This window comes from Lycium barbarum, chromosome 4 (genome assembly GCF_019175385.1).
Source record: "Lycium barbarum isolate Lr01 chromosome 4, ASM1917538v2, whole genome shotgun sequence".
Taxonomy (NCBI): Eukaryota; Viridiplantae; Streptophyta; class Magnoliopsida; order Solanales; family Solanaceae; genus Lycium; species Lycium barbarum.
The window spans coordinates 131,626,197-131,650,738 of NC_083340.1; the positions used below are offsets into that span (position 1 = coordinate 131,626,197).

Consider the following 24,542-nt stretch of genomic DNA (forward strand, 5'->3'; position numbering starts at 1 on the left):
TTTTGTAGTAAAAAAGAATCCCTGACACTGTGACACCAAATCCAAAAAGCGCTCAACAAGATACAAGAAACAACCAGGGGAGATATAGTCAATTAGTCTAATCCAGTTCTCATTATAGGTATCTATTAATGCTTTATGAAATTTCACAACTAATGCAAACTCCATAGCTCCACTTGGAATATTATCTACAGCTTCATTGCTTGATGAAAAAACTTCACGAGACTCGGAAGTTTGGCTTTCACAAGCATTGCCAGACTGGGATTCTTCCATTTTTGTCACTTTAATGCAGCTGAGAATTTTCATGAATGATTTCCATGATTCTGTTTGAACTCTTTCAACAATTTTCTTGTACAAATCTTCAGAAAGTTTTAGAGGCAAGCCATATCATCACCACCCTTCCAATCTGTCCATAGCTCAGAGGATCGCTGGTGTTAATATCTTGATGGATGAATTCTTGCAGCAAGTCACGTGAAAGCTCTTTTCTCCATAGAGAAATCATATTATCCACCAATGATTGTCGAGGGTCCAGGGGGAAGGCTTTTTCAAAGTATCTGGTAGACAGTGTCAAGAAATTCCGTATTTTCCAAAAACTCTTAGAATCAAGGTCCTCAGACTCACTTAAAAGTTTTGCGATCTCATATATATTCAGAAGGTACATGCTATGCCGGAAAAGAGACATTGAAGTTGCAGCCGACTTATAGATAAATTCAAGAGTTTCCAGAACCTTCAAACCAGCAATAAGTAATTCGGTATGCCAGTGATGTCGAGCAACAACTTTAAAATGCCGAGCATCAATAAATACCATATTTTTGCTCCATCTGATGAAACTTTGGTGAATTTTTTTAACCCATTCAGCAGCAGGATGCAACAGTGCATATGTAACATTGATATCATTCAATTGCTTCCTAGCACCAAAGTAACTTAGGCAGAAATTACAAAAGCTGTTATATTCACCAAAGTCTTTTATCTCAAGGCCCTGAAGAGATTCAAGAAGATCAAAGATAGTCTTCCTCCACAAATTCCAAAAGTGAAGTAGTGTTCTGACACTGACTTGACCGGACATAATCAATTCTTCCGAACTCAGTATATGGACTGATGAGTTATCATCCCAAACATACTTTGCCGCATGATTTTCAAAATGAACATCCAATATTTTTCTACAACACAAAAATTCACCAATTAGACTCACATTTCTAAGACGCAATGAAAATGTGCTTCAAGCCGGACCAGTCACTTGACTCATTTGATAAAACTTTAACCACAGTGTGCGTGGTCTCAAAGTTGGATCCAAGCTTCGCAAATGACTTGGCCTTTTCCAAAGGTTCCTTCTTTTCTGGGAACGACTTCAAAGGCCAGCCTTTATTTCCCGAGATCCATAGAGTTAGAGAGAACATAAAGAAGAACAAGAGAAGATGCCTTGTCAAAATCCCCAGCCTTCCTTGTTATATCCGCTTCACGAAGAATATCCCCTTCCATCCGAGCAATTTCTGCAGCTTCAGTGAAGTTTCCTAATTCTTCTTCCAACAATAGCAGCTCATCAAGGCACCCACGAGACTTCAAGAAATTGCATTTCATGTCAATTGAAGGGAATGCTTTCACAAATTTCATCATGGAACCTCTGTCGTTGAGCTCAAAATAATTAAAAGCGCAGTTTTCCAGGAACTCCCCCTCAATTTTGTCAATTTCCTCCGCTCTTTTCCCCAGAGTACTACACTGAGCAGCATCATGTTTCCAGTACTCGACATATTTCAATCCCAGGTCAAAACATTTCCCTTTGGTGCAAATAGACAGGCACTCTGAAAGATAATTGCCTTTTGCATAAACTCTTGCAGCATGCTCATAGCATCCAGACAGTGTAAAACACTCGACAGCTTTTACTAATTCAGGGTTTCCACATTTCTCCAAATAAATGTGTCCTGCGAATAAGTTTAACAAGATAAGAAAACAACACTATTCAGTCATGTTATAAGGTTACGATGATGAAAAGCAAGATTGGGAAAGGATTCTCTAGTCATCAACTCAAAACACATAGAGCTCAAAAGCAGAAGAAAGAAAAACATTGTATATTTGTCACTCGAGCAATAAGCTCCGTAGATAACCATGGCACTAGAATAAACCACTTGTACCTTTTTTTTTTTTTGATAAAGGTTGGGTACCACTTGTACCATTTTAACTGATGATTTTACTGTCGGATCCAAATATATTTCATTTAACTAATCAACATGTAAAAAAAGGGCACCGACTTTGATTTTTTGTTCTAAGGTTTAAGGAATGACAGGAGAAGCGGGGATTTGCAGAAAGAAGAATGTAACCCAAGTAATATGTCCACAGAGGTCCTTTTTTATGACCTAGAAATCAGTCTGGACTCTGGACTCAACCCTTTGGGTCAACCGCAATCTTCTCCACTTAAATACTAGACACAGTTCTCTTGGCACAGGGCACGAACATAAATAGGTACCTAGACGTCTACCTAGCATAGAAGTACAATTCAATATCTCTTGGTAATATGTTCTGAGATGTATATTACTAGAGCTCAAAACTGGATGCAAGTACTTGATAAATGGAAATGAAGAAATGTTCTATAATAAAAACACTAGAAAGGTACACAATTAAAGAGGCAAAGAAAATGCCTAGCAAGAACGGAACTCTTGAGAAAGTAAACACCAATTGTAAGAAAATGTTTTCCTTGATTATTCTGTTCCCTTGAATGGGTTGATATACATGATTTACAACCTAATTGTAGGCTACAAATTAGGAACTAATTTGACTAAATAATTCTAACATATGCTATCCTAAAATAGAAGATTACAAAATATATTTGACTAAATAATTAATAATCTAACACACCCCCGCAGTCGAAGTGGGAGGTTTACGAACGGTTAGACTGTCCCGAAAATCATCAAATAGTATGCGCGGAAGACCTTTGGTGAAGATGTCAGCAATCTGATAACGGGACGGAACATGTAGGACACGAACTTCGCCTCGTCTAACCTTTTCACGAACAAAGTGAATGTCCATTTTAATATGCTTGGTACGTTGATGTTGTACCGGATTTCCAGACAAGCAAATGGCACTCACATTATCACAATAGACCAAAGTTGCTTTACGAATAGGACAATTAAGTTCAAGCAACAGATTATGAATCCAACAAGACTCAGAGACAACATTAGCAACCCCTCGGTATTCTGCTTCAGCACTTGACTTAGATAGAGTAGGTTGGCGCTTGGAAGACCAAGAAATCAAGTTATCCCCAAGATAGACACAATAACCCGATGTGGAGCGTCGAGTGTCTGGACATCCTCCCCAATCAGCATCTGTATATGATAGTAGTGACTGGAGAGAGGACTTGTATAAATGTGTGCCAAAGTCAATCGTACCTCGAATGTAACGCAAAATGCGTTTTAATGCTTCCATATGCTGGACTTTGGGGTCATGCATAAACAAGCAAACCTGTTGGACGACGTATGATATGTCAGGCCGAGTGAATGTCAAGTATTGCAAAGCACCTTCCAGACGACGATACTTCATAGGATCCTCATACGGGGCGCATGAAGAAGCGCTGAGTTTGCCTTTTGCGTCAATAGGAGTGGGGCAAGGCTTACACTGTGACATGCCTGCCCGGTCAAGAATATCCTCTGCATAAGAACTCTGAGACATAAAGAGACTATTTTTGTCTCGGGAGACAGCAATTCCCAAAAAATAGCTCAACGGACCCAAGTCTTTCATTGCAAATTCTGTAGCTAACTTGGACATAATACCGAGTCTGAGAGAGTCTGAAGATACAGTTAGAATAATATCATCCACATATAACAAAATGTAAGCAATATCTTTTCCACGACAATAAGTGAAGAGAGAGTTGTCAGATGTACTATGCGAGAAACCAATGGTTGCCACATATTCAGCAAAATGCTGATACCAAGCCCGTGGTGCCTATTTCAAACCATAAAGAGACTTACGCAAGAGACAGACATGATCAGGACGAGCTGGATCCCGGAATCCCAGAGGTTGATACATATAGGCAGTCTCATTCAAATTGCCACGTAAGAAAGCATTCTTTACATCAAGCTGGTGAATGAGCCAAGAGTGAAATAAAGCAATAGTAAGAACCACACGGATAGTTGCCGGCTTGACCACCGGACTGAAAGTCTCGTCACGATCAACACCTTCCCGTTGAGACCTGCCATCACCTACAAGACCGGCTTTATGCCTCTCAAAAGAACCATTAGATTTCTTTTTATGCCGAAAAATCCATAAAGACCGAATAATATTAGCATTTGGAGGATGAGGGACCAACTCCCAAGTCTTACTATGTCACACCCTCGACGAGGAGTATGACAGGCTCCGGCCCGTAAGCCAAAGTTACATGACTTATTTGTTACTTGGACATCAAATACCATAACTCAAGAATGTCTGCTCGCGGAAAAGAAGCCAACATAAAGGTATTCGATAAATCAACACATATATACACACGCGGACCGACAAGGTCGCTACATCATCAAGTATATCTCAAAGCCGACAAGGCAATCAAAACATATCAAGAAGCCAAAACAAGGCCGACAAGGCCATACATAATATTTACATATCCCACAATGTCCATGAGCCTCTAGGAGTATACCTATGAACAAATATTACACCAAAAGAAAAATACCAAAAGATAGCAAGCCCGGAGTAGAGGTACTTGCTAGCACCGCTGAAGCTGGGAAGTCCTACTGTGGTTGCTCTTCAACAAATCTGTCAGGACCTGCAGCGCGAAATGCAGCGTCCCGTGCAAAGGGACGTCAGTACGGATAAATGTACTGAGTATGTAAGGCAGGAGGGCAACAACACAATTAAGATAAAATGGGACATTAGTATAGGCAAAAGAAAAATCCAACATCTGGAAGTAGCACAAAATACAATGCATCATAAAATCATTTGTATGCTCATATGTATATATATATCTATATTTAATAAATAGTATCCATGCTCGGCCGTAAGGCTCGGTGTCATATATGTAAAATCATGCCCGACCGTTAAGGCTCGGTGTTATCATCATTAGCCCGCGTCCGGGCCTCCCGCGTCCGGGGCAATATCATAACATGCCCACTGCAGTGGTGTGCGCATCTACGCACCATGCCCGGCCGACTATAGCGCGGCACGGTGTAGTAAAATAGTGCAATAAATATATATATATACGTGTATGCCATTATTGGACTGGACTGGAAAAAAAAAAGAACTGCGCAGAGTTCCGCTTTCCTTCCGCGATGCTGAAGGAAAGCACAGAGTTCTGAGGGCTTCCGCTTTTCTTCCGCGATGCGGAAGGAAAGCGCAATTCCCTGGAGCTTTCTGTACAGAACTCTGTTTTCCTTCCGTAACACTGTTCTGAGGCTGGTTTTGAATGAGAAATCAAGGGTCTGATTCTTGGCCTTTCGGGGGGACATAAGGTCGTTAACCCCCGAATAGTTTATGGAATTCATCTCGATTCCAAAGGAATAATCGATGACGACAAGTGAATTAATGTCTTGAAACCAATCAAACAACAAGACCTTAAGATTGAAAATACAAGCATAGGAATGAAGTGGCATTTGTTATGGAACGCTCGTGTTTATGTACTAATTGGATTCGTGCCAAATAAAGAGGGAACGAACACCTTACATACCTTATCCGTCGAGCCACCACTTAAGAGTTCCTTATATCGACGCTTGCCCTTCACCCGAGCCTATATATATCGAGAAAGATATCATTAATCACACCTTCATCATAAATCCATCAACTTATAAGTATTAATTGTGGAAGACTAATTTGCCTATTTCCCTCAACTCATGAGCACCCATTTATGGAAGTCCAATTTGGGGTTACAAAAATTTGGGCAGCATTTCCCCTATATCATCGGCTTCCTCCAAATACCAAAACAACTCCCAAACAATACCAACAACATCAACAACAACATCCTTAACATTCTACAAGACAATTATATGTATTTTCATCCAAAATCCTCTTCCAACCTCAATCCATAAGCCAACAACATCAATACAACAAATTACCACTTTTATTCTTAAACTACTCCTTAATCAATGTTAATAAGGAAAAAGATTCAAGGATTCATACCTTATATTCACTAAAGTGGCAAGATCTTCAATACCCACTTGTTTCCAATCTAGCTTCAACACAAAACGATATGATACTCGCGACTATACGTTGTCCGGACTTCGATTAGCACTCTAGAGCTTAGAATTTTGCTCAAATCTTCACATCTATGTAATATTTAAGAGCCTTTTTGGAGTGGAATTTTCTGGAAATTTTTGGAGAGTTTTGGATGAAGAAAATGAGGGTTTGACCCTTTTTATAGGGGCGGGCCGCAGCACTGTAGCTACAGTACTGTAGCAGTGCTGTTTCTGCTCGTCGGCTCAGTTTGTAACGTCTATAATTCCCTACTCCGATGTCCTATCAACGAGTGGTTTGTTGCATTAGAAACTAGACTCGACGAAATTCGTCTTAGAATTTTGAAACACCTTAAAACTCCTAATATTCATGGAGATATACCCCTCCAAAGTTGACTCAAAATCCTGTTTCAAATTTTTCGACACACTTAATTTCCTTGATTTACTTGGTCCCCGAGTCTTCCATAGATTATTATATGAACTCAAAACCCTCGTAACCATGAGATGAATGTGCCACGTCTAGACTTAACCAACTAACTCCCAATAGATTCCACGCACGCGACTACGAGGTGTAACATTCCCCCCCCCCCCTTTTTAAACATTCGTCCTTGAATGTTGGAGTACCCGAGGGTTAATAATTTGTACGGAACGTTAGTAAGGTATCTCTCTTACAAGTCACAAGTCCTAACCACCCGTCTTACCTGATACGGTAATTAATGACGTGCGATCATACGATGATTAGAATAATATTTCTCATCCTATTAAGCTTCAAGGGGGTTTAAATATAGTTCTTACCTTGTAAGTGATTTGCGGATGTAGACGAATCTTGCAAGAATTCTTTCGGAGTAGTATCATCTATGACGGGGAATAAATGGGGATACTTGGACTTCAATTCTGCTTCGGCTTCCCATGTCATCTCTTCCCTATCTTTACTCCTCCACAAAACCTTCACTGAAGCCACGTCCTTGTTTCGGAGTCTGCGAACTTGTCTATCAAGAATAGCAATTGGTTCTTCCTCATATGTAAAATTTTCTGTAACTTGTATGTCATCCACAGGTACGATTCTGGATGGATCTCCAATACACTTCCTAAGCATGGACACATGGAAAACTGGATGAACCGCTTGCAGTTCTGATGGCATCTCTAATTCATAAGCCACCCGGCCTACCTTTCGGATGATCTTATAAGGTCCGATATATCGGGGACTGAGTTTCCCTTTCTAACCAAATCGGATCACGCCTTTCATAGGTGATACCTTTAAAAACACCCAATCACCTACCTGGAACTCTAATTCTCGTCGTCGTACATCTGCATAAGATTTCTGACGGCTCTGAGCTGTGCGCAATCGTGCCTGAATCAGCTTTACCTTTCAATAGCCCGATGAACAAGGTTTGGCCCAAATAAGTTCGCTTCTCCAACTTCGAACCAACCAGCAGGAGACCTATACTTCCTACCATAAAGAGCTTCATATGGAGCCATTTTGATACTGGCATGATAGCTATTATTGTAAGCAAACTCTATCAAAGGCAAATGATCATCCCAACTTCCTTGGAAATCCAATACACAAGCTCGTAACATATCTTCTAAGGTATGAATAGTCCGCTCAGCTTGCCCGTCTGACTGCGGATGGATAGTCGTACTAAGATTTACTCGAGTACCAAGACTTTCTTGAAAAGATTTCCAGAACTTTGTTGTAAACTGTGCGTCTCTATCTGAAATAATTGATAGTGGGATGCCATGAAGGCGCACAATCTCCTTAAGATATAGCTTAGCATAGTCTTCAGCAGTGTAGGTAGTTCTTACTGGCAAGAAATGAGCTGATTTAGTTAACCTGTCAACAATCACCCAAATAGAATCGAATTTGCGACGAGAACGGGGCAATCCCGTGACAAAATCCATATTAATCACTTCCCACTTCCATGCTGGGATCTCCATTTCTTGTAATAGCCCACTGGGTTTCTGATGTTCGATCTTCACCTGTTGGCAAGTGGGGCATTGAGCTACAAAGTTAGCAATATCTTTCTTCATGTCATTCCACCAGTAAAAGCCCTTGAGGTCATGATACATCTGGATGGACCCGGGATGAATTGAATACCGGGAGTAATGAAATTCTGACATGATCCTGTCCCGAAGCCCAGTTACATTTGGAACGCACAACTGACCTCGATATTTGAGAAACCCATTCGAATCCAGTTCAAAGGCTGAGATTCTATTATGTTGAACTCCTTCCTTAATGTTAATTAAAACTGGATCTTCATACTGTTGAGTCTTTACATCCGAGGCAAGAGTCGATTGGGATATATTATGTAGAGCAATTCCAGTGTCTTCCGAATCGAGTAAGCGAACTCCCAAATTTGCCAAGCGATGAAGTTCTCTAGTCATTTCTAATTTTTCTGCTGGCACGTACAATAGACTTCCTATTGATTTACGACTTAGGGCATCAGCTACAACATTAGCTTTGCCGGGATGATATAAAATTTCAACATCGTAATCCTTTAGCAATTCGAGTCATCTTCGTTGCCTCAAATTCAATTCCTTTTGTCTAAATATATATTGAAGGCTTTTTATGGTCCGTACAGATATCGACATGGACTTCATATAAATAATGCCGCCATATCTTTAAAGCGTGAATCACTGCCGCCAATTCCAGATCATGAGTTGGATAATTTTGCTCATGTTTCCGTAGTTGTCGGGAGGCATAAGCAACTACCTTACCATTTTGCATCAACACACATCCCAAACTAGTGCGTGACGCATCACAGTACACAGTGTAACCCTCAGTGCCTTCTGGAAGGGTGAGGACCGGGGCAGATATCAACTTATCTTTTAATTTTTGGAAACTCCGCTCGCACGCTTCCGACCATTGAAACTTGTCCCCCTTCTGAGTTAATTTTGTAAGGAGGGCTGCTATAGAAGAAAATCCCTCTACAAATCTTCGATAATACCCAGCAAGACCTAAGAAACTTCGGACTTCCGAAGCGGTTTTTGGTCGAGGCCAGTTCTTAACCGCTTCAATCTTCCGATCATCAACTTTAATACATTCATCGGACACAATATGGCCTAGAAAGGCCACTGAAGTTAACCAAAATTCACACTTTGAAAATTTCGCATACAGCTTTTGATCTCGCAATGTTTGCAACACCTTTCGAAGGTGATCAACATGTTCCCTCTCCGAACGCGAATATACCAAGATATCGTCAATGAATACAATAACAAAAATATCCAAGAAGGGTAGGAATATGGTATTCATTAGTGCCATAAACGCCGCAGGAGCATTTGTCAATCCGAAAGACATAACTAAGAATTCAAAATGCCCATATCTCGTTCGAAAAGCTGTCTTCGGAATGTCTTCCCCTTTTACTCGTAGCTGATGATACCCTGACCTTAAGTCAATCTTCGAGAAGCATTTAGCACCCTGTAGCTGGTCAAACAAATCATTAATTCTAGGCAATGGATATTTGTTCTTGATAGTCACTTTATTCAACTGCCGATAGTCGATACACATTCTTAGTGAGCCATCCTTCTTGCGCACGGATAATACCGGTGCTCCCCATGGAGAAGTACTGGGCCTAATGAAGCCCTTGTCTAATAAATCCTGCAATTGCACCTTCAATTCGCGCAACTCGGCGGGGGACATACGATATGGGGGAATAGAGATGGGTTGAGTGTCCGGATACACATCAATTGCAAATTCAATTTCCTTTTCGGGAGGGAGACCTGGTAATTCATCGGGGAATACGTCCTGAAATTCATTGACTACAGGAACGGATTGTAAAGTTGGCGGTTCAGCTTCAGTACTCCTGACTCGAACCAAATGATAAATATACCCTTTAGAAATCATTTTTTGCGCCTTAAGGTAGGAAATAAACCTACCCTTTGGTGCTGGGGTATTTCCCATCTATTCGAGAATTGATTTACCCGGAAACTGAAATTTCACAGTTTTGGACCAACATTCCACATTGGCATAGCAAGAGGCTAGCCAATCCATTCCCACGATAGTGTCAAAGTCCACCATTTCTAACTCCACCAGATCATCAACTGTTTCACGGCCACATACCTTAACCACACACTTACGATAAATTCGTTTTGCAATAACAGGTTCCCCGACCGGAGTAGAAACTAAGAAAGGCTTGGACAAGGATTCGGGCTTTATACCGAACTTATCAGCAATATAAGGTGTGATATAAGATAGTGTGGAACCCGAATCGATCAATGCATAGACATCATAAGAACAAATGGATAAGATACCTGTCACAACATCGGGAGTCAAGATCTTGCCGTCCTGCAAGTGCATAAATACGGTTTTGGTTTCCGCCGGAAGCAGACACCTGACCTCTTCCCCTACCTCTACCTACTGGGGCTGGGGAAGAACCTTGTCCGGAAGGGCGAACAGAAGATGAAGAACCTGCGATTGAACCTGTTGGCTGAGCCGGGCCTCCTCTACCACGAGATGGACAGTTTCCCATAACATGACCAGGCTGCCCACAAGAGTAACACACCCCCATGCCTTGGCGGCACTGGCCAGAGTGGCCTTTACCGCACCGGTCACAACGGGGCAGTGGAGGCCTTACTTGGCTAGATTCTCCTCTGTAGGAAGGAACTGACGCTCTCGAGCCTCGACTCGGCCCAGAATAAGTGGGTCTATCATGACTCTACCTCTGGAACCTGGAAGGTGCACTAGTCGTTGAAGGATCGGATCTTCTATAAGAATGGGGCCTATAATCTTCCTGATTAGCACCTGAATAACCTGCGGATCTAGCCCGCTTATGACTGCCCCTTCTCGATTCTTGCTCAGTCCGCTGTCGGCGTTCAAGGTCCTCCAAATTTTGGGCATACGCCTGAATACGAGCAATATCTATACCACTCTGTAATGAAGCCGTCATACAATCCTTAATCAAGTGAGGCCCAAGTCCCGTCACAAAACGATGTACCCTGTCTTCCATCTCAGCTACCATCGCCGGGGCGTATCTGGCCAAGGAATTAAACTTCAAACTATATTCCCGAACGCTCATATTATTCTGGCGAAGCAATAGAAATTCGCCGGCTCTAGCTCTACGAACTTCAGCTGGCAAATAATGATCCAGAAAAGCTCTAGTAAATTCCGACCATACTGCTGGAGGTGCGTTCGGCCCTCTTGATTGCTGCCAAGACTCATATCATACCGCGGCCACATCCCACAGTCTATGAGAAGCTACCTCCACCGATTCTGTGTCAGAAGCATGCATTACCCTCAAAGCGCGGCCCATTCGATCTATAAAATTCTGCGGATCAGCCTTCGGGTTTGTCCCCGTGAACACCGGAGGGTCCAAGGTATAAAAATAACGTACACGGGAACTGACAGCCCTTTCTGGAAGGCCAGCCTGCCGCTGAGTTTGAGCAGCCACCAATCTAGTCAATAACTGGACTGCGTCTCGCAAGTCCTGTTCTGTAGCAGCGGGGTGAGGAGCTGGAGGTTGAGGAGTCGGAAGGTCTGGAGCCCTATCTTGCTCTCCGGCACCTGATGGAGTAGGAGTAGCATGCGAGGGGGTAGCACTCTGAGCCTCGCCATGCTCTAACTCAGGTGGCGGTGCTCGGCTCGGGCCTTCCCCAGCAGTGCCCAGTATTTTACTGACTTTCTTCTTTCTCGGAGGCATCGCTGAGAATTAAACACGGAAAGATTAGATAGTTTCATTCTTAACTTGGCTCTATCGCACGATCTAGAACAATGAAGAAAAGGATCTTCCTAAATGTCCTGTAGCCTCCTAGCTATAGATATGGTGCACGACATATCGATAACCAGGACTCTACTGGACACGGCTCATGGACATCCCTAGGACTGAACCTGGCTCTGATACCAATTTGTCACACCCCCGACGAGGAGTATGACAGGCTCCGGCCCGTAAGCCGAAGTTACATGACTTATTTGTTACTTGGACATCACATACCATAACTCAAGAATGTCTGCTCGTGGAAAAGGAGCCAACATAAAGGTATTCGATAAATCAACACATATATACACATGCGGACCGACAAGGTCGCTACATCATCAAGTATATCTCAAAGCCGACAAGGCAATCAAAACATATCAAGAAGCCAAAACAAGGCCGACAAGGCCATACATAATATTTACATATCCCACAATGTCCATGAGCCTCTAGGAGTATACCTATGAACATATATTACACCAAAAGAAAAATACCAAAATATAGCAAGCCCGGAGTAGAGGTACTTGCTAGCACCGCTGAAGCTGGGAAGTCCTACTGTGGTTGCTCTTCAACAAATATGTCAGGACCTGCGGCACGAAATGCAGCGTCCCGTGCAAAGGGACGTCAGTACGGATAAATGTACTGAGTATGTAAGGCAGGAGGGCAACAACACAATTAAGATAAAATGGGACATTAGTATAGGCAAAAGAAAAATCCAACATCTGGAAGTAGCACAAAATACAATGCATGATAAAATCATTTGTATGCTCATATGTATATATATCTATATTTAATAAATAGTATCCATGCCCGGCCGTAAGGCTCGGTGTCATATATGTAAAATCATGCCCGACCATTAAGGCTCGGTGTTATCATCATTAGCCCGCGTCCGGGCCTCCCGCGTCCGGGGCAATATCATAACATGCCCACTGCAGTGGTGTGCGCATCTACGCGCCATGCCCGGCCGACTATAGCGCGGCACGGTGTAGTAAAATAGTGCAATAAATATATATATATACGTGTATGCCATTATTGGACTGGACTGGAAAAAAAAAGAACTGCGCAGAGTTCCGCTTTCCTTCCGCGATGCTGAAGGAAAGCACAGAGTTCTGAGGGCTTCCGCTTTTCTTCCGCGATGCGGAAGGAAAGCGCAATTCCCTGGAGCTTTCTGTACAGAACTCTGTTTTCCTTCCGTAACACTGTTCTGAGGCTGGTTTTGAATGAGAAATCAAGGGTCTGATTCTTGGCCTTTCGGGGGGACATAAGGTCGTTAACCCCCGAATAGTTTATGGAATTCATCTCGATTCCAAAGGAATAATCGATGACGACAAGTGAATTAATGTCTTGAAACCAATCAAACAACAAGACCTTAAGATTGAAAATACAAGCATAGGAATGAAGTGGCATTTGTTATGGAACGCTCGTGTTTATGTACTAATTGGATTCGTGCCAAATAAAGAGGGAACGAACACCTTACATACCTTATCCGTCGAGCCACCACTTAAGAGTTCCTTATATCGACGCTTGCCCTTCACCCGAGCCTATATATATCGAGAAAGATATCATTAATCACACCTTCATCATAAATCCATCAACTTATAAGTATTAATTGTGGAAGACTAATTTGCCTATTTCCCTCAACTCATGAGCACTCATTTATGGAAGTCCAATTTGGGGTTACAAAAATTTGGGCAGCATTTCCCCTATATCATCGGCTTCCTCCAAATACCAAAACAACTCCCAAACAATACCAACAACATCAACAACAACATCCTTAACATTCTACAAGACAATTATATGTATTTTCATCCAAAATCCTCTTCCAACCTCAATCCATAAGCCAACAACATCAATACAACAAATTACCACTTTTATTCTTAAACTACTCCTTAATCAATGTTAATAAGGAAAAAGATTCAAGGATTCATACCTTATATTCACTAAAGTGGCAAGATCTTCAATACCCACTTGTTTCCAATCTAGCTTCAACACAAAACGATATGATACTCGCGACTATACGTTGTCCGGACTTCGATTAGCACTCTAGAGCTTAGAATTTTGCTCAAATCTTCACATCTATGTAATATTTAAGAGCCTTTTTGGAGTGGAATTTTCTGGAAATTTTTGGAGAGTTTTGGATGAAGAAAATGAGGGTTTGACCCTTTTTATAGGGGCGGGCCGCAGCACTGTAGCTACAGTACTGTAGCAGTGCTGTTTCTGCTCGTCGGCTCAGTTTGTAACGTCTATAATTCCCTACTCCGATGTCCTATCAACGAGTGGTTTGTTGCATTAGAAACTAGACTCGACGAACTTCGTCTTAGAATTTTGAAACACCTTAAAACTCCAAATATTCATGGAGATATACCCCTCCAAAGTTGACTCAAAATCCTGTTTCAAATTTTTCGACACACTTAATTTCCTTGATTTACTTGGTCCCCGAGTCTTCCATAGATTATTATATGAACTCAAAACCCTCGTAACCATGAGATGAATGTGCCACGTCTAGACTTAACCAACTAACTCCCAATAGATTCCACGTACGCGACTACGAGGTGTAACATACAATCAATAAGAGCATTATATTCATTTTGCATAGCATTTTTCCAATTCGGGTCATTAAGTGCAGCAACGAGATTTCGAGGAATGGGTGAGATGGAATTATTGGTGACACTTAAAGCTTGATTATGGTATTTAAATTTCGGCTTAAAAATCCCATGTTGACTACGTGTAGAGTGTAGTCATATGATGGACGGGTGGGGGGCTGGCAAGGAGGGTGCTGCTGCCGTGGTGGGGCAGCGTGGGAGAGGGAGGGGTCGGCTGTTATGTCCCGTATTTTTATACATTGGGACAACCCGGAGTAACTATGATAATTTAAGGCCAAGACTATTCCGGGATTTGAAGTCGGGACTTTTGACCATTTGATTTTATTTTGAGACATAAGTTATATATGCAATTGTTGGCATTGAACACTTAGGAAAAATTGGGACCACAATTCATAAAAATTGGAATTAAAATCTTGCCACAAGGGGCCTTGTAGCCGTGTGGTCCATTAAATGGTACCACACATTGTGTGGCCAATTTTAAATGGTCCAACACATTGTGTGGACCATGGAAACTTGTACAATACATATGGAATTAAAAGAAGACCATGTATTCATCTTTCTCACTTTACACACTTAGAAAAAAATATCAAGAGTTGAATAACTCTTCAACCTCTCTCTCTCTCTCTTTCTTGGCTAGAAACCAAGAAAACCAACCCCCATTTTTAGCCTTCCCAAAAATAATTCCTTGGTGTAAACCCACTATATTGAGGTCCCTAAGTAGCGTGGAAGTATTGTTTGGATCATCTAACCATCCATTGTGTCCAATTGCAAACCCTAGCCATTTGTGGTATTGAAGAAGAAAGGTAAGTTTTGCTCTTGTTCTATGTGTTGTGAACGCTTATTTCATGTTGTAGTATGTTAATATGGATGAAAATCATGAAATATGGTGTGATGAAGTTGGGCCGTGTGTTTGGTGTTCTAGCTGTGTATATGGGTGTTGAATTGGATTGATGAATTAATTCTTGTAGTATGTTAAATTGTTGTAGTGTGTAGGATGGCTAAGAATTATATATATATATATATATATATATATATATATATATATATATATATATAAGTAGTGATAGATGAACATGAGTCATGCTATATGCCAAAGGACACACTAATGTCGCTTAGCGTCGTAATGGTTATTGGGATGACTTTTATGTTGGAAGCGAGAGTCTTTTGTCCCAAATTGATATAGCAAGCGTTGCGGACTGATTTGGAGAACTTTGTGCACTTAATGCAATCTTTATATATGAGAACCATGAACATATGTATATGTGTAGTGTGGACGAATGTGGGTCATATAATATGTCGAAGATCGCATTAATATCGCTTAGCGTTTTAATTGTCGTCGTTATGAATTCTAGTTTGGAAATGAGCATTTAATGACTCAAGATTTACGTTGAGATTTTGTGGGCTGATTTAAGGCTTATTGTACGTTTGATATAATTCGTATATTTTATGAGAATGATATCGTTATATTGTGGATTGTGATACAAAACATGAATTGAAATCGAGGAACGTGAAAAGAGGGCTGTTTCGGTTTTAGGGGCTGCTCACGGCTAGGGGGCTGTTTTCGGCCACTTTTGGAAAAATTGTGGATTGTTGGAAATATTATGTGAATTGTTTAGAATGTTCTTGAATGTTATTAGTATGGGTTTGGGTTAGTATTTGAATGTATAAGCGTTGATGTTGGCTTGAAGGTAAGCCGTTGAATTGAATATTTGGAAAGTTGTCGAATGGTGTAAAAGAGAGCTATTAATGTTATTTTGCCTTTCGAATTGATTATCGATGTTTCTAGGTTGGTTATTGTGGTTGTTGTTGTTGATTTTGAGCGAGTTAAATTCTCGGGATGGCCTATTTACAGGGGAAATGCTGCCGAATTTTCTGTAGAATTTATTGAATAGTTGGAATGAATGGCTTAAGTGCCCTTAGCTAATGTTTGGTATTCGTTGGCGTATTTGTAGACCTTGGGGAGCCCGAGGCGTAGATTGGGATTTACTTTAGATTGAATATCTTGGAGTGCGTACGAGGTATGTAAAGCAACCTTCTTTTCTTGGCATGCCTTAGTTTCACATAGGCTAGACTAGAGCCTTAAGGGAATTCCAAATCCGAAATCCGACCATGATATGATCTATATATATTCCTTGGCACTCTTATGTATGATTTGATGAAAAATGAACCATTATGTTTTTGAAAGAAGGGATTTTCAAACTTTGTACAAAAAGGTTTCACTTTAATGAATTTCGTAATTTTTGAATGCCATATCTTTCGCATAAAGGCTCGGATTGTTCCAACATTTTCATAAGAGTTTGCATGATGTATAATGAGTATGTTCTCCATAAGCGGGCCTGATTCGGGTCGATACCCGTCCGTGGGTCCCGCGACCTTCCTTTATGTAATTCGGAGAATCTTTGAAAGAATTTGGTATGACCATTATTCCGATTTCAAATATGATCATTTTACTTATGTTTGAAGTTATGATAATGATTTTATGCATATGACTACTCACGACTCTATTCGTGCATTCTGTTATTCCTTTCGCCGAGTCCCGGGCCGGTTCCGTTATCGTGCGCATTTTGATATACTCCGGAGTTATGCTGTGTTTATGGTTCACCGAGCTACTCGCAAAAGAGGGCCGGGTTCCACCTATATTTGGTGTTATGCTGTGTATGGCGTTATGTTGTGATGTGATATGTGACGGGGATACGGAGATTTGAGACTTTCTGGTCTTATGGCGCCATCGACGGGTGGGCGACCATATTCTTCTGTACCCGATGCATGACTTACATATTTTTGAAAGTAAACAAATTTTGATATGTTGGATTTGCACTTATGTTTGATACTTCCATTTCGTTTATATCTCAGATTTGCTTTCTGTACATTCTGCTTTGCATACTCAGTACATATTTCGTACTGACCCCCTTCCTTCGGGGGCTGCGCTTCATGCCCGCAGGTACAGACGCACAGTTTGGTGATCCACCGGTTTAGGACACCCCCCTTTTTGCTGTTGGAGTGCTCTTCTCCTTTCAGAGCATATCTTTTGGTATATATTTTTGTTCGCAATGTATGTACGTATATTCATTCAGGGGTACGGCGGGGCCCTGTCCCGCCATATGATTCGTTTGGTCTGTTAGAGGTCTGTAGACGTATTTGTGGGTGTGTGTGCCTGCTGCTGTACAGTTGTGTTTATATGATTCTACTCGTTATGGCAGCCTCGTCGGCGTGCATTTTGTATATGCGGTTTGGACCGTTGCGCCATTTGATAGCCTTGTCGGCTTTTGATACATTTGACAGCCTTGCCGGCTTTTTGATATATATATATATATGTCCGCATATGGTTGCGTTGAAATGTGTTCGATACAGTTTCATATAGTTTGAGACGGCATATAGTATTTGTGGCCGTATATGCTATTTGTATGTGATTGGATATGGATAGGTATGTCAGGGTGCCCAATTAGGGCACCAGTCACGGCCTACGGGGTTGGGTCGTGACATCGGCAGTAGGGGGACTGCCGTGGGGGCCGTGGCAGTGGGCTGAAGGGGCTGGCGGGCAGCTGGGGCAGTGGAGGTGGATTGCTGGGCAGTCGACGATGACGGAGGGGAGATGGGGGGGTCGGGTGGTGGGTTGCACGAGAGGGAGGGGGATGCATTAGCGGAGCAGTGGCCCGGTCATGCAACAATTGGATTCTCAATGGGGAATTATCATCATCCAAAAATTCATATGAGGTAGGAGATGGAGTATTTATTTGTGAAAATGGAAATGAATTTCCATCAAACCACACATGCCGGGCTATGATTATTTTTCGACTTGCTAAGTCATAGCATTTGTACCCCCGATGATTGGAAGGATATCCTAGGAAGACACACGGAGTGGACCTAGGCTGCAACTTATGAATTTGTGTGGAGGGAAAGAGAGGAAAGCATAGACAGCCAAAGACTCGGAGATGAGAGTAGGATGGATTCTTTTGATAAAGAATATGAGTGGGTGTCTTATATGCTAAGAGTTTAGAAGGGAGAATATTGTGGAGGTACGTTGCCATGGCCAAGGCGTGATGCCAATAGGAGGGGGGCATAGATGCATGGGCAAGGAGTGTACGAACAATATTATTGATGGATTTAATTTTCCGTTCCGCCTTACCATTTTGGGGGGAAGTGTGGGGACAAGAAAAGCGGAAAAGCATCCCATTTTGTTCACAAAACTTATGAAAAGGACCATTGTCAAATTCACGCCCGTTGTCACATTGAAAGGTTTTGATTTCTTTTTCAAATTGAGTGCGAATGAAAGTCCGGAAAGACAAGAAGCAATTATAAACTTGGGACTTTGTTTTGATGGGAAAAGTCCAAAGAAAATTAGTGTAATTGTCAAGAAATAAAACATAATATCTGTGACATGAAGAGCTAAGAATAGGTGAAGTCCATAAATCACTGTGAACAATGTCAAAGGGCATAGTAGTAGTTTAAAGAGAGTCATAAAAAGGCAATTTAATTAATTTCCCCAGAGGGCAAGAATGACAAACATTGTTTCGAGCCTTATTACATTCAATCAAATTACTACTACGTAAATGTTATATCCCGCATTTTGTGCAATCGGATAATTCAAGGCAATCGCGGGAAGACAACAAGCAAGGCCACCCTTTATGTTGTATGGTACATGAGTTGCTTATGAAAAGTCTAGAAGTGGAAATACGGAGGAAGACGAAGGGCAAATTTGGAAATTGGAAAAAAATGCTTCATGAATTACATAAACTAGTCAAAAATATAAGTGGGCTTAAAAGTCTTTTTGGGCAAAAATTAAAGGCCCAACCGGCCATTGATATGGGTCCAAGCCCATGTGGGATTAAATGGTAAATTATAAAAGATGGATAGGTCATCTTTATCTCATAACACTTCTAGAAAATTCAAGAAAAGAAGAATAAAGAAAGAAGGAGAAAAGCCCTTGAGGCTTTCGGCCATAGTGAAGATCCAAGAGAAAAATTGCTAAAAATTTCTCCAAAAATCACTTTCTACTCCTTGGAGGGTGCATAACAACATGGTGGAGTTATTGGAGTGGTAGAAACAAGTATTGGTCCAAGGTGCCAAGCATAGCTAGCTTGAGTAGCTAAATAAAAGAGGTATGATTCAAGCTTACTTTTCATGTTTTATGAATGGTTTATATGTGTTGTTGTATGCCATAATGGATGAAACTCATGAAGGGAGTGGATATAGCATGTAGCCGTGCATGTGTATATATGTAGGAGTTATGTTTCAAGTATTTCATCTAGTATTTGGTAGTTATTGTTGTGAATTATATGTGGAAAATGGAAGTTGAATGAGTTTGGAGAATATTGATGTTGTGTTGTGGCCGTGAGGTATACGGTGTGTGCATGGCCGTGTATATTGTATGTATAGTAGTGTATATGTGTTGAAGCATGAAGAAATGGTAAGCAAGTGCTAGTTAGTATTTTGGTTGTTGTGTTGATTGAAAATGGTGACCGAATGTAGTGTTGTTGTGTGGGACAATCGAATTGATTTTTATGTAGTGTTTGATTGTTGTTGTCATGGATTCCATAATAAAAATGAAGTTGTAATCATCGTAGATTTCATATCGCAAATAAAGGTTTGATAACTTTGGTGAAGTATTGATAATTGGGAGATTATGTATATTGAAGGGAATATGTGAATTGTTAGTGCGATTGTTGAATTATGTTGATAGTTTGGCCGGGTTTGAATTCCCGGATTGTGTTTGATGAGAATTTGACTAAATTGAATGTCGAGGATGGTATATTTACAGAGGAGAAATGCTGCCGAAATTTCGGTAGCAAAATGTTTCCTTAAGGTTTTGACTCTAAGTATACTAATGGAAGTTTTGGTAAAAATGACCAATTCGCAGATTTTGACGAAATTGTGACGTGAATTTGGAATAGCTAAAGGAGCGGAAAGAGGTATGTAAGGCTTCACCCTTCTTTCTATGGCATGTCTTAGATCTAATAAGTTGGGTACGAGCCTCGGGGACAACCCTATTCCCCAGAATCCGCACCTACAGTTTTTAACTTTTCGTTCAATCGAATTGAAGTAGAAAGTGTGCAAAGTGATGAAAAGACCTCCTAGACCCCTATAACTTGTATAAATGGGACCCGATTACCCTAAGACCCATACAAGTAACGCTATGACACGTGACATACGTAAATCGTATACGCTACTTCAACCGGCCCGAGGTGGGCCCGTTACTCTCGGATTCCCCTATAGTCTTGGTTGACTTACTTAAGGTGAATTCAAAGGGGACCTTTGATCCCGATCCTGTCACCGAATGATAAAGTACTATGACTACTCTAACAAGAGTGTTTCTATGGGATAATGATAACGACAATGTTAGACAAGAGAATGCGCTTGATAAGTACGACCGGAACGATCCTATGACTGAGATTTCTAAGCTAAGGATCCAATGTGAATATGAAATTGATAAACTAATTTTCTAAATCGTATTTATATCTTCTAGTTATAAATTTATTTTCTAAGACTCCAAAGCCTATGACTGTAATCCATAATGCCCACGATTTCATTCTACGGTTACTGTAACACTATTCTCCGTTGATAGTCTCGCCTTAAAATTACTTGTTCCTTCAAGGTGAGACAAAGCTATCACTAGCATTCCGTAATGTAATCAGAGATCGCCGACCTTATGTCACTCCAATGAATACGTGATTTTCCTTGGCTCTCTCGTGTGATTATATGATATATGTATATAAAACGAGTATATGTGTATGGATATGTATATATATATATATATAAGACAAAGTAAATTGTATATAAGAAATGTATATGTATGTGTGTATGGGGAAAAGGGAAGGGCCACTGTTATATCACCACCTGATTCAGCTGGATTCCATCCTGGACGCGGGATGCCCGGACGCGGGATATGGGAAGAGTCGTACGCGGCGACTGTATACATATATATATGATGTATGATACATATGTAATGTAATGTGTTGGGTCACCGTTGGGGAGGGGGTTGGGAGAGCCGATGTATTCGGCGTCTGTAAATGTGAATGAAAGATACCGTTATTGAAATGTACTGTTTTCTGCACACGAGAATAAGAAATATAAAAATGTTGACTCCTATGCCCATGAAAAGAAACGTTTCAAAGATGAAAAGACAAGCCTACATGACAGCCGGCCTAAAGAGGGGCCTTCCTATGTACAGGTTACGTTCTTGCTTCATTATACGCCCTATGGCTCCGTGATATTATTATTGATCGTACTTTATGTTACTGCTTGCATTGTTTTCCATGCCTTACATACTCGGTACATTATTCGTACTGACGTCCCTTCTTGTGGACGCTGCGTTCATGCCGCGCAGGTTAGCAGGTATACGGACCGGGTCTCTAGGGCTCTATCTGCAGCATTGGGCAGCGCTCCAGTCGTTCCGGAGCCTCATATCATTGGTACTATTTTGTGTATGTATTTTCGGCGCGACAGTACTCGGCCCTTTCTATGTATAAAAGTACTATGTCTAGAGGCTCGTAGACAGATATACACTGTCAGCTATGTACAGTTAAACGTATTGTATTTTGAATGGTTCGCGTCCCGGTGTAACACGATATTAGAAAGTTTACTGCTAATGTTAATGAAAAAAAAAATGTGCCACTGTTCATACAGGATAGCGAAGGGGTGCTAGGTACAAGTATCGGGTACTCGTCACAGCCCCTAGTCGGGTCGTGACAGTAAAGAACTAAGAATAACATCCCCTGGATGACCTAAACGGGAGTGCCATATATGAGGAGAGATGACACTAAAAGCAGATGGTGCGGTAGACGAGATGGCTCGAAATTTTTTGAAGAATGAATAAAGATCACTCGAAATCTCATATCTCATGAGTTTGCTCCCCGTCCGTAAATCCTTCACATAAAAAACAAAAGGATCAAATTCAACAGAAACCATATTATCAATAGTAAATTTACGAACGGAAATAAGGTTTTTGATGAGTTTAGGTGCATGTAAAACATTTTTCAGTTTTAAAGAGGGATTTTGTTGAAGGGATGTATGACCATAACCACGAATTGGAATCATGTTACCATTACCAACAACAATGCCATTATTTTTGCTCAATTGATAATAAGACGAGAGAGTACCTTGGGAGTTGGTCATATGAGATATGGCTCCGGTGTCCATGTACCAATTCTTGTCATCGGGCGGATTCAACGACATTGTGTGCATATCTTGATCAATATCTGTGGGCGTATACCCGCCATGTGATGATGAGGCTCACGAGTAGAACGACTATGGAGGACGAGGACCAAGAACTCCCTGCTGCGAAGGAGCTGGACGCGACTGCTGCTAGCCGCGGGGCTGCTGCCACCCAGCCGTGGGGTACGGGCATGGTGGAGTGGCCCACGGTTGTTGCCCCCACGCTGCCCACGGTGGAAAATACCACGACGGGGCAGCGGGTCCCTGCTGCTATGCCGCGACGGGTTGGTATGCCTGTGCATTGGTGCGGCTGCCCCCGCCGCTGCTTTGTCCATTGCCGCTGCCACCGCGGTTGTTGCGGTTTCCGCCGCTGCGACGGCGATTATTTTTCTTTCCACGATTCTGCGATTTCCACGATTGTTGAAATTATTTGCAGAGTTATTGGGCTGTCCATTTCCTGAGAAATTCTGAGGAGTAACATTGTGGGAAACAAGAGCAGCATTAGAGTCGGAGTCGTGAATGGCGTCCTCGGCATGGCTATCCTCCTCAAGCTCAAGCATCGACCGGATAACGTCAAAAGATGGGAGAGGAGTACGGTGCTACACCGTCGTGCGAAAAGTTTTATATTCCTCTGACAATCCTCGCAGAAGACGAAGCACAAGTCGTTCGTCGGAAACTTTGTGACCGACGTTGGCGAGATTGTCTGCAAGAACTTTCAGCCTGGTACAATATGCTTTGACATTCGGAAAATCCACCAATTTTGTGTTGGTGAATTTTGCATTAAGAGCAAGAGCCCTAGCTAATTTGTTGTCCTGAAAGAGATGAACAAGACGGTCCCAAGCTTCGGCTGTGGTGTCCTCTTGATGAATGATCGTGTTGAGAAGATCATTCGATATCGTACCATATATCCATTGCCGAACAATGTCATCCAGCCGTTCCCATAGGGCCTTCGCAGCAAGTTTTTCGGCTGCAGTTGCCGGTGGTGGCACGGTGGGGGAGGCAGGAGGTAGGATGTGGTCAATGACCAAGTTTGCACGACAATGGAGCTTGAAGAGGGTAGCCCAGTTATTGTATTGGCTTCCTTCGTAGTCAAGCACAATAGGGATGCATGATTTGATATTGGTGACGGTAGTCGCAGGATGCAACTTGGAGGTATCAGCCATGGAGAAGAGGAGGGGGAATAGCCGAAGAAGAGGAAAACGAAAAGAGAGGGGGGGGGGGGGGGGGTCGGCGGCCAAGGGGAGGTCGGCGGCCAAGGGCTAGGGTTTTAGGATGCTAGGGTTTTTAGGAGAACCTAGTCTGATACCCTTAAGAAAATGTTTTCCTTGATTATTCTGTTCTCTTGAATGGGTTGATATACATGACTTACAACCTAATTGTAGGCTACAAATTAAGAACTAATTTGACTAAATAATTCTAACATATGCTATCCTAAAATAGAAGATTACAAAATATATTTGACTAAATAATTACATAATCTAACACCAATTGTTACCTGCCCTTTCATACTCCCTCAAATCATAAAAACATTCTGCTGCCGACTCGAACCTCCCAATAGAGTCAAATATTTCAGCCACCTCACGCAGGTAGCTGCAAGCCTCTGTGGCATTAGAATCACGAATTCGCTCAGCAGCTGCCCTAAATCTAGCTGCCTTCGCCCTTTTTTCCCAATTCTTTTCACCTGCTTTTTCGAAGCACATGATGGCCATCTCGTAGTTCTTCTCCCAGAAGAGCTGCATCATAACACCAATGCACTTTATCAAAGTCAATTAATGCTCAGAGGCGCATATACCAACACAAGAATGAGATTTGAACAGATGAATTTGTTAATAACAATAAGACAAGGCGAATCAACTTGACCTTAATGCCCCTTGACTTCCACTCCTCCGGGGTGCTAGAAGTTTGCTTTGCTTGTGCGAGTGAATCATCTATTTCCCTTGTTTCCACTAGACACAACCTTCTCC

The 24,542-nt window shown here is 41.7% G+C and overlaps 1 protein-coding gene across 1 annotated transcript; it reads right to left on the reverse strand.

Moving 5' to 3' along the window:
* Nucleotides 1–425: 425 nt before the first annotated feature.
* On the reverse strand, nucleotides 426–24,292 carry LOC132638602 (uncharacterized). The gene is made up of 2 exons (XM_060355426.1): nucleotides 24,074–24,292; nucleotides 426–1,916 (listed from the first exon to the last, which is right to left on the reverse strand). Exons 1-2 carry the CDS (start codon nucleotides 24,285–24,287, stop codon nucleotides 1,360–1,362), a joined length of 771 nt encoding a protein of 256 aa, XP_060211409.1. The 5' UTR covers nucleotides 24,288–24,292; the 3' UTR covers nucleotides 426–1,359.
* Between the last annotated feature and the right edge of the window lie 250 nt (nucleotides 24,293–24,542).